Source organism: Diplotaxodon limnothrissa, linkage group LG7, assembly GCF_057381915.1.
Source record: "Diplotaxodon limnothrissa isolate DT_005_m linkage group LG7, D_limnothrissa_male_GT1.1, whole genome shotgun sequence".
Classification (NCBI taxonomy): domain Eukaryota; kingdom Metazoa; phylum Chordata; class Actinopteri; order Cichliformes; family Cichlidae; genus Diplotaxodon; species Diplotaxodon limnothrissa.
In genome coordinates this window covers 25,627,753-25,637,951 of record NC_140602.1, presented here as the reverse complement: position 1 = coordinate 25,637,951, position 10,199 = coordinate 25,627,753, and the positions used below count along the sequence as shown (strand labels likewise).

Below are 10,199 nucleotides of genomic sequence, written 5' to 3'. Positions count from 1 at the left end.
TCCCGTTTGCAAAAAACCGAAGTGCAATACAAATAATATGTACAGAACTGAGAGAATGTCCGCGATGTGTCACATGAGCAATATTAGGCCTGAGCATGTTATTCAAATCAATTATAGATTGTGCTGAAAAACGGTAACGTTCACACAGGAAATCATCAGGAAATGATAAAATGTCCGAACGCGGAGAGCTCTGCGGAGAATTTGGGCTTCAACATCTACTGGTTCTTCAAGGAAGGGGCACGCCATGTCTGACACTTCCTACTGTCAGGTTTCCGACAAAGAGGCGGAGAAGGTCAGGGTTAGTTGAAGTAAACCTGCTAGGGGGCAGGTTAGCTTCACGGAGTGTGTCGTCATAGTAACTCACTCAGAATTAATCTAAACTCGCTTTGTGAAACCGAAAACCCAGAGTTTTCGTTAACTCAGGGTATACTTACTCAGAGTTTGCACTAAACCGGCTTCCTGAAATAGGGCCCTGGTGTCTGAATCTGATTTAGCTCTGTTTGAATTTGATACTTTTTTGCAGCTTGGGAGATGTAGATGGATAGTGTGGCTTTTAGACTCAGATTTTTTTTTTTTTTTATCTTTTTGGCAAATTTAATATAGTGTGTTCGCCCACTGTCAATGGAGATCTAATGTGAGGTTTGGTGAGTGGTTGGCTGACGGGCTGACTTATTTATTGATCGTTAAAGAGTTAAGGAGCTCGTGATGATTTGTATTGACTGTGAATAAAAGGTGATAGGCTAAAATACAAACAAAGAATTAACACTGGATTGATTGTGCTGAACTGCTGATCACAATGATGCATAAGGTTTTCAGTGAGTTGTCTAGTTAATGACATTGTATATGTAAATAGCGTGCACCATAGTTAAACAGTGCATTTTTCCTTCTGCTCCTAGTATTTTCTTTTTTCTGCTCATTAAAGTAAAATAAAAAGGTAATGGCTTTGAAAGTGTGATTTGCATTCTGAGAGACGGTTTACCAACTGAGGTTTGTTCTTGTTTGCTTTTGTCTATTTTGAAGCCTTTAATATTAGTTTAAGCTTCGGTTACTCAGACGTTTTTCTTGTCCCATTTCAAATAACTTCTAGCTTATCAGCATTTCTATTCACCGTGTATTTTAACAAGCACACAGTTCTGTTAGTGGACCTGTGCCTTCATGGGTGCCGTGGGATGGAATAAAATGAACAAGCAAACTCGATAAAGGCCCTAGAGGTTGAATTAACTGCGAGATATGCGACTACAATAATGCTTTTCCTTTCCTGTAAGCAGCCATCTAGGAGTTGCATTTGAATAAGACGCTGAAGAGGGTTCCTCACTCAGATGTGACCATATGGAACAACACAAAGGCTTTGTTCATTTGCCTCCACAAATTAGGCTTAACTGATTTAGTGACTGAGTTGCTGCCCTTTTCCTGTTTCTTGTAAAAGTATGTAGTTGTGACATTACTTAAAAACTGTAAAACAGTTTAACCACAAAGCCTTCTTGTATTTACTGCAGCTAATACTCTGCTGACAGTGTAAGTGATTAAACTGGTCAAATAAACTGGTAAAAAGCCCAAGTAACATATCAGTTTAATTATTCAGTTTCACTTGGCTGTCACTTCCATAAACTGAGTTGGACAGGTTCGCATTGACATTCACATTCTCACAGAAATCAGTAAAAAACAGTAAATCAGAAAAATCAGTCAAATCTTAAGGTATACCATTTAGAGTGCCTGCATGTTTTAATAAAAGTGTTGGTGTTTGGCACCAGTGTATTTGTAGTTTTATCTCAATAAGAATCTCTAGGCCCAAAACCTAGCAAAAAGATGAGCTTATTTGCAAACGTTTCCTTTGTTTTACATCCACTGTGTATTTAGTAAAACTGCATGTATTTGGAGTGATTTTAGCTCAGGTTTGGTCTCCTCCACTTTCAAAGGGAGCTGCCTAGCTTGCTAATTGTTCCCCAATTTCACCAGCCAATTTCGGACATTCTCTGCTGTTTGTTGGTGAGAAGCAGGTATAGAGTGACAGTATTAGGGTCTTCGTACTGAAAAGAGTTGACAGCTGTAACCCAAAGGAAAGTATACTAAAACAGAAAAGCAAGAGCTGGGAAGCCAAAACCATGAACTGAAACATTCTAAGGGGAACTGCTGAGTTAGGTCATAAGGTGTAGCATAGCAGTGGCAGGACGTGCTCTTTGCAGCAGCTGTATGAAGATGTAGTTAGGACAAAGGCCTGATGCTGATAAACACTTAGACATGTGCGGGTGAGCTGTGACTCATCGCATTATGTTGGCTGCCATTAAGTGAGATTGTGAGCCTTTCATGTCAAGGCTGTAACCTCAGCACAGAGTATATGCTCATCCACCTGACACAAACACAGTACCCTGCATACAAAAACAGAATAATTAATGCATGCAGAATAATGACACACAGACATGCAGGCCTTTTATGATCTGCTTCCCTGCTGAGATGTTTAATAATACCCAGTTGTCAGCTGAGGATCATTGATCCATGAACATGACAAATGCAGTTGAAGGACAGCTGCACTGAAGGCTTATATTAGGTGTGCCACCACAGAGAGGACACTCTCAGAAATACCCAAATGCACATAAGAGCTCTCCTTCTGATTTGATCTAATTATTTGAATAATGCCCTTTACTTATCCTCCTTCACTCTTCTACAAATTGGACATTTCCAAAGCTAAAGGCACATTTGTGTATTTGGACTATATATACGTAGTTGAGACTTTGATAAGGGAACATATACCACAACATACCTGCAGGTACTTTAACATTTTGTTTTGGCAAACAGAGAGTACAAGCTTTCAAAACTGTAGGATCTCATTAGTGGTTTCCTTTATTGCTTTTTTTTTTAAACATACAACATTTTAATGGGATTTTCTTTCTATTTTGTTTAAGATTGACAGTACAATAACAGTACAACTTTTTTTAAACCACCCCTATAGCTAACACTCGTGTGAAAACAAATTGATATTGTTTTTAGTTTATTGTCCTTTCTTTGTCCAATATTTGCAATATTTCAGAATATTGGACATTTCGGAGGATCTGGTGATAGAAACTCTATGATAAATGTTAAAAGGGAGAGTTGGTTTGAGTTCCCTGTTTCAAATATGTTTTAAATATGGCTGGCTCAAAAAGCCTCCAACAACCCAGGACAGAGCACAAGGTTAGATGCAAAGATGAACCGTTTATTCACCAAAAACAAAGTGAAAACAGAAAACGGTCTTGTGCGACAGAGAGGGAAACAAAGAGAGTGGGCAGAGAAAGCAGCTGTTCACATAGGGCCCAGTTCTCATCTTCACAGGTATACGCAGACTATCATCAGACTGAACAGAGAACTCGGACAGAGTAAATACACCCAAGCCGGGATATGAGAGTTTGATCATATTGCACAGCCCTACCCAAGCCAAACAAATGCATAAGATAGAGTTACTCGTTAAACCCGTGACTTTAAGATAACAACACCTTTTCTTGTAGCATATTTCTGGAGATTAAATTTCTGGTCCGTAGTAGCTGATAATCGCTATTATAATAATACAGTTTTTTACAGACGCTAGGACACATTTCTCAATACTTAGGTCACGTTTGCAAAACTCCTCACACAGTGAGCACAACAGAAGTCTATGTGGGCTAAACTGAGGACCAGTTATCATTGTTTTGGCACAAAATGCATTCAATGACTACATCTCTCAAATTTCATGAATTATCTTCTCACTCAGACACAACAACTGCCAAAAATCTTTGTACGGACAGGACATTTTGCATGTGCTTACATACTGTTTTCAAAACTGTTAAACTTATGGCCAAAACAATAACATAATGCAAAACTTAAAAAGACAGCAAAATCCAACAGCAATATTTTATTGAAACATATTTTAAATCTAAAAATGCAGTTTAACCAGCCACAGCTTATTCTCATTGTAGATGAACATCTACACAGGTGTTACTCCTTCAATTTTTCAACTCCTTCAATTCTGGCATGCCAGAAGATTATTTCCTAGGTGTATTGCCCTAGATGACATGAGATGTGATGTGGATGAGAACCTGTGGCCAAATAGAGAAGACCGAGTAGATTAGCATTACTATTGTATGTGTATCAGTGGATGGTGTGTATACGAATTCTTGTATTTTGGGATTACTTAGTGCAAAAAAATAAAAATACATAAACAAATATTAACAAATTCTGCATGATGTCTGATTCATTCCAGTAACATATATTGAAATTATAAACAGAGATGTGTCCTTGTTTTACACAAGAAAACACTGTGTAATGCTACATGTTGTTAGTGTTTTTTAGGTCATTGTTTTGTGGGTGACAAAGTGTGTTTGTCGGCTGTCAACCTTTGCTAGTGTTCTGGAAGAATGAGTTTATTTGAGACCTGAATGAAGTGTTTTGGTAGTTGTAGTGCATTTTGAATGTGAAATGAACTGCTTTGCCAAGCTGATGGTCAGTTAGGAGGATTGTGTGAAGTGTTTTGCAAAAGTGACCTAAGTATTGGGAAATGTGTCCTAGCGTCTGTAAAAAACTGTAATAATGGATTGGATTTATATAGCGCTTTTCAAGGCACCCAAAGCGCTTTACAATACCACTATTCATTCACTCTCACATTCACACTCACTTATTCGTTTTATTTCAAAAGATGAAAGGGTTTTAGAAATGACTGCTTTCACATGAAAATAGTGGAACTAGAGGGCACTTGTCATGGATTGCACAAAGCTCCAAACATGAAATGGAAAAACTCAGCACCATTGTTGACATGCCTTTCCCAGAATCATGACCTGGATGCACCAACCAACACACACGTGCATTTTGCTAGCATTAATCAAACACTATCAATGTTTACATGATGTCATGCTAAGATGAACCTCTCATTCCTTCTGCACAGGGACACTGTGTGTGTGTGTGTGTGTGTGTGTGTGTGTGTGTGTGTGTGTGTGTGTGTGTGTGTGCGCGTGTGTACTTGAAACTGGCCTCCCAAGGTTTATAGAATTTTGAGTTACTGGCTCATGATTTCTGATATATTTTTATAAACACACATACATTTTGGCATAAAACAGTGCCAATTGGTTGATTTTAGGTAGATATTTGTACATCAGTTACCCCAAACCTGAGCACCGCCCCCCCATTTAAAACAAAATCTATATGGACAAATGCTCTACAAAATGAAAAAGATTTTTGGAGTGAAGTGTCTTTGTAACACAAAACTGTGTCTTTGTAATAAATACACAAGTTTCTTTTTTAAAATTCCAATTCAATAACTGCGAAGGGATTCAGTGATTCATAGAAGTCCTCTCTCATAATTGTTTTGCTTCTTTTTGTCCAGCGATACCATCCATATTACACTACCTACAGTATCCATGGCAACAAGATAAAGTGGCTTCTATGCTCTGAGTTCAGTGTACACTGTGGTTCTCACTCTGAGATGTTATAGTAGGTTTTCTGACATTGTAGTCCTTTCTCTGTGTGTGTCAAATTACAATAGAGCTGGACTAAAAAAATCAATGGCAACATGTCTTGTAGAGGCTTGAATCAAAGCTTGTTTCAAATTGTCAATACTTACAGAGGTGGTCAAGACAGAGATACAACAGCCAATCTACAGCCGTGAAACTAACATGGTGGAGGCTCTGTCATGGTGTGGGGCTGCATTTCAGGCAGTGGTGTTGGGAATCTTGTAGTGGTGCAACGGATCAAGAATCTCACCGTTCGGATCAGATCAGTTTTAAGTCACGGATCGGATAAATTTTCAGATCAGCAAAAAAAGAAAAAAGACAAAAATTTTACATTTACTTATTTACTTATTGAAATATTTTTTGCCTGTTAAAAGCATTCAACTCAAGACTCATTCCACGCAATTATTTAAAAAAAAAATTATGGTACAATATAGGGCAGTACAGGGCTTTGTATCTACCATTCAATTCAATTAAATTTTATTTATAAAGCGCCAAATCACAACAACAGTCGCCTCAAGGCGCTTTATATTGTAAGGTAGACCCTACAATAATACATACTGCTCATTATGTCGCACTCTGCTGTGATATAATGAGCTGTCACGGTCACGTAGCTTTCCGTTGCCCTGGAGGTCCACCCATTTGTAGTAGTTAGGGCAACAGAAGATGCCTGGGACAGTTCAGCCATAACTTAAAATTTTTCCTGCTCATACATGCTTGGAACGATCTTGCCACTAAAGTGGACGCGAACGAGATATCATAGCGTGGCACGTTCATCATAGTTTAAACCCCTTGTTTTGCACAAGGGAATACGGCCTCCCGTCTGCAGCTAAACACCCCAATAGCTTTTGTAATAGCTTTAGGCCGGTCGGACTGGGCAGCAAAGGGCTGCTTAAATACCGCAAACTTCTCTGCTCGTCCACTTGGACCGCTAGTGCTGGCCATAACTATCGCTTGACAGACCCACCACGCGCACCATACACATACTTTTTTTCCCTTCTTTTTCGAATCTTCGGATCACGTGCGTGCCGAACCGTGGAGTGGGATCGGTTCGGATTACGAATCATCCGTGATCCGTTGCACCACTAGAATCTTGTTAAATTGGTGGAAATATGAGCCCAGAAAAGTACTGTTAGATTTTAATCTGCAAAGCTATGCCATCTGGAAAGTGTCTGATTGGCTTCATTTTTCAGTAAGAAAAGATCACAAACGCACTGCCAGTGCATAAAAGCATGGGTTGGCTTCCACAGAAGTCTGAACTCACTATTATTAAAGCAGCGTGGGATCATCGAGACAGGGTGGAACAAAAGGCCGTCAACATTAAAAGGAGAGTTTTGGAATGTTCTTGAAGAACCCTAAGACCGATTCCTGAAGGCTGCTTAAAGAATGTATAGGAAAGCTACCTAAGAGAGCTCAGGCTGTGCTAAAGAATAAAGATAGTCATGCCAAATATTGACTTTCAAGCTGGTTAGAATTGTACAAACTCTGGTTTTTCCTTATATACTGTATTTCCATTTGTGTTTGCTTATGTTTCAATACATCATTGCATCTATTTCCTGTTTTCCAACCAAAATATGCTGAAATGTGGAAATTGAAGGATAGTTCAAGACTTGCACAGTTCTTTGTGCTTGTTGTGTGACTGTCCTTGCTAATGACAGCACTGTTTTCACAAACACAGATGGTAACTGATCTCCAAACAGTGAAAGCAGAGCCTCTAGCACCTTCTCTAGTCTACTTGTCTCCCATCACTTTCCTGTCACAAGTTTATCAACAATGCAGATTAGGGCTGTTCGATATAACGATGTATATCGGATGACAATATAAAAACGTCTATCGTTTCATTTTACGCTATCGTTTGTTCCGTGGTGTCGCAAAATAAACTGTTTACGGCAATATTTTTTCATCGTTGTGATGGTCACTGTGGTGGCTATATTAATTTCTTAAAGTTCTCTCTTTCTCTTATATTTAATATAACCACACTACAGACGGACAAGCGCCTGTTTTTATGCGTTGTGGTTGGCAACAACGATGGTAACAGCATCGCGTGTCCGCTTGTTTATGTTCCACATAAACCTTTCACAATAAAGCTCAAGATCCTGTTGAGACTTTTCAAAATAAACTGAATCACGTGAAAGAGCAGATTATTATCGGATGAGAATTAAAAAAGAGCCGCCAGGTGCTAAAAAATAAACCTTAGACTCAAACGTTAGAACAGGCTTTTCCCCGCAGCACGCCGTGTAATAAATACTCACTAAGAAAACTGCGGCCTTTACAACTTATGTCTAAAAATGTATCGTTTCATGCATCTGTTAAAACACTCGACTCCAGCTACATGACGCACAGCTGGAAACACTTCCCGCAAGTCGAGCTGCCGGAGATTCACAGAATTTACAGAAAATGTTGTGATTTATATCGTTATCGGACAATAGAATTCTTATATCGGGTTATGAGATTTTGGTCATATCACACAGCCCTAATGCAGATGTGCAAACAAACAAGCTTGTGGCCTCTTGGCCTGCCCAGCTTGAGTCTGTTAACAGGACACGGACATAACCATCAAATTTAGATTGCGGTAGAACTGGGGCAAGCAGAGGTCCAGACACAGTAGGCAACTGTTGCTATAAGATAATATAGTAATTTAAAGGCTAGTGCATATGGGGCAGAATACTGTTTAAGACTGAGCTCGATAGATTAATTTCACTCTGATTTTATTTGATGATTTATAGACTTTTAGAGAAGTGCTGCTTGCCTTGCTTGCCCTGATGGATCGTATTTGTATTATATGTCATAAATATTTTACAGTCTTTTTGTTAATTCTGTATGCTGTTACAAAACTTGAGTCATGTTTGTGTAGCAGCAGACTACAAAAGATTCATCCATCTTCCTCTCTCTGTCAGATTGTGTGGAGCTGCTGCTGTCTTCGGGATTGCCTGCTGATGTTTCGGATGAGAATGGATTCACACCTTTACACTTTGCTGCTGCCCATGGCCATAGCAGGTGAGCTCATATGGTTTTAAAGCCTTTTAGCCAGAGTGGTCACAATTTTGTCACTTCTAAAAAAAACCAGATATGCATCAGTTTGGTCAATTGTGAAAGGTTTCCCAGCTGAAGTGCTTGTTGTATTTCACCAGCAGTCCAGAAACTAGACTACTCACTGCGATGCACAAAAGAAACAGTTTAGGTCACGTTTTCATTAATGGTCATGCATTTAAATAAAACATGAAACATGCACTGAAATGTTTTTTTTTCAGCTGCTAATGCATCTCTGGTACAGGTCTTATCAGCTCAACTCTAATCAGATTTTCTCACTTTGATTTGGGTGGATTTTTATGTTCACATACATTTAGAAAAAGGTGGTGGATGTGCGCACAAAGAACACAGCCAGCATTTAATTAGTTTCCATGGTTAGATGGTTGCATTATTTTCTCGTTGGATTATGAAAAGGTTTACTAAAACCCCCAAGAACTCATTGGTTTGACCATGTAACGTAGCCACCGCTGACTGTTGACAGATCATGGTTGGTGAGAAGCAGCAACACCAGCAGTGTGTGTCTGTGTGTGTGTCCATGTGTGTGTGTTTATTTAATTACATTTAAGTATTATTTTCCTTTCTATCTGATTCAGTTGGCTTTCACAAATTAAATTACAAAAAAAGATAATGTAGCTCAGTTGGCACTTTCATGACTAAAACAAGTGTCAAGTCTCAGAAACCGTGAAGTGTGACTTTGTAGTTATCCTGTTTTTGTTTACTGCTATTTTCGGGACTTGAGCTCTCTTTTTTTTTTGTTGTCACACTGGTCCCTGAAGTCAGTTTGTGTGTTGTCAATTGATGACTCATTATGCATACTTTGCTGGAAGACAAGCACAGCTGGAGCCTCCCATGTAGGCAGATGCTGCTAACTGTGCTGGGTTCCACTGCCCAGAGCGACGGCAGCTTGTTTGCTCAGTTCTGCAATGACACCAGTTCAAACTGGTCGTTTGGTAGAGCATAGTTTAACTTCTAAGAGTAAGAACTTCAATAATGCCTGAAGGGAATTTTCTAATTAATCAAGTTGAGACTAGCTCTGCTCCTCTTCTGAAACCAACTGAAATAAAGTCAGCTTGACTTGGCAGTACCTGTTCATGTTTGCAACTTTATCTAATTTCTCCTCTTCAAACATTACTAGATCCTTCATTATGAGCTGTGAAAGATGAGTGAAACATCTGCTTCTACACGATCTTCACTGTCAGTTGCGATCACTCGTATTGATTGTGATGTCTTGCCAAGATGAACCCAGTGCTTAGAGCCAGGCTGTGTCAGCCACAGTGGACTGAGCGAGGATGCACAGAGCCAGCTGGGGAATGTGCAGTGCTGTAATATCTGATCACCATGTTATTTATAGAGTAGGATATCCAAAAGGCATCCTTACACCCACACACACACACACACACACACACACACAGAAACACACACACAGCTTGTTTTACAGTGTGAAGTCTTTTTTCCCCCTTGGGTATCATGACTTAGTCCCAGTGTTAGCTGACAGGCTTAGTGTTCCTGAGATGATCTGGACTCCCATCAGTTTTGTAGCAGACTGATGTGTATGATGTCTTCCCATGGCTGTTAACAGGTGGTGTACCATAAGGAGTAACAACTGTAAATGATTAGTAAAGAATAAATGCAACAAAATATCTCGAATAATTACCAGAATTTGTATAATGTAATTTAATCTTTGATTGCTGTCATTTGAAGCACTTTGGTTTTATTTGG

At 39.2% G+C, this 10,199-nt stretch overlaps 1 protein-coding gene across 1 annotated transcript in view; it reads left to right on the top strand.

Moving 5' to 3' along the window:
* The window catches only part of cttnbp2 (cortactin binding protein 2), a 98,082-nt gene that overhangs the window by 65,909 nt on the left and 21,974 nt on the right, over positions 1-10,199 (top strand). Inside the window, exon 6 of the mRNA XM_085359477.1 lies at positions 8,348-8,447. Within this exon, the coding sequence (XP_085215603.1) occupies positions 8,348-8,447 (100 nt within the window). The remainder of the gene's footprint in view (positions 1-8,347; positions 8,448-10,199) is intronic.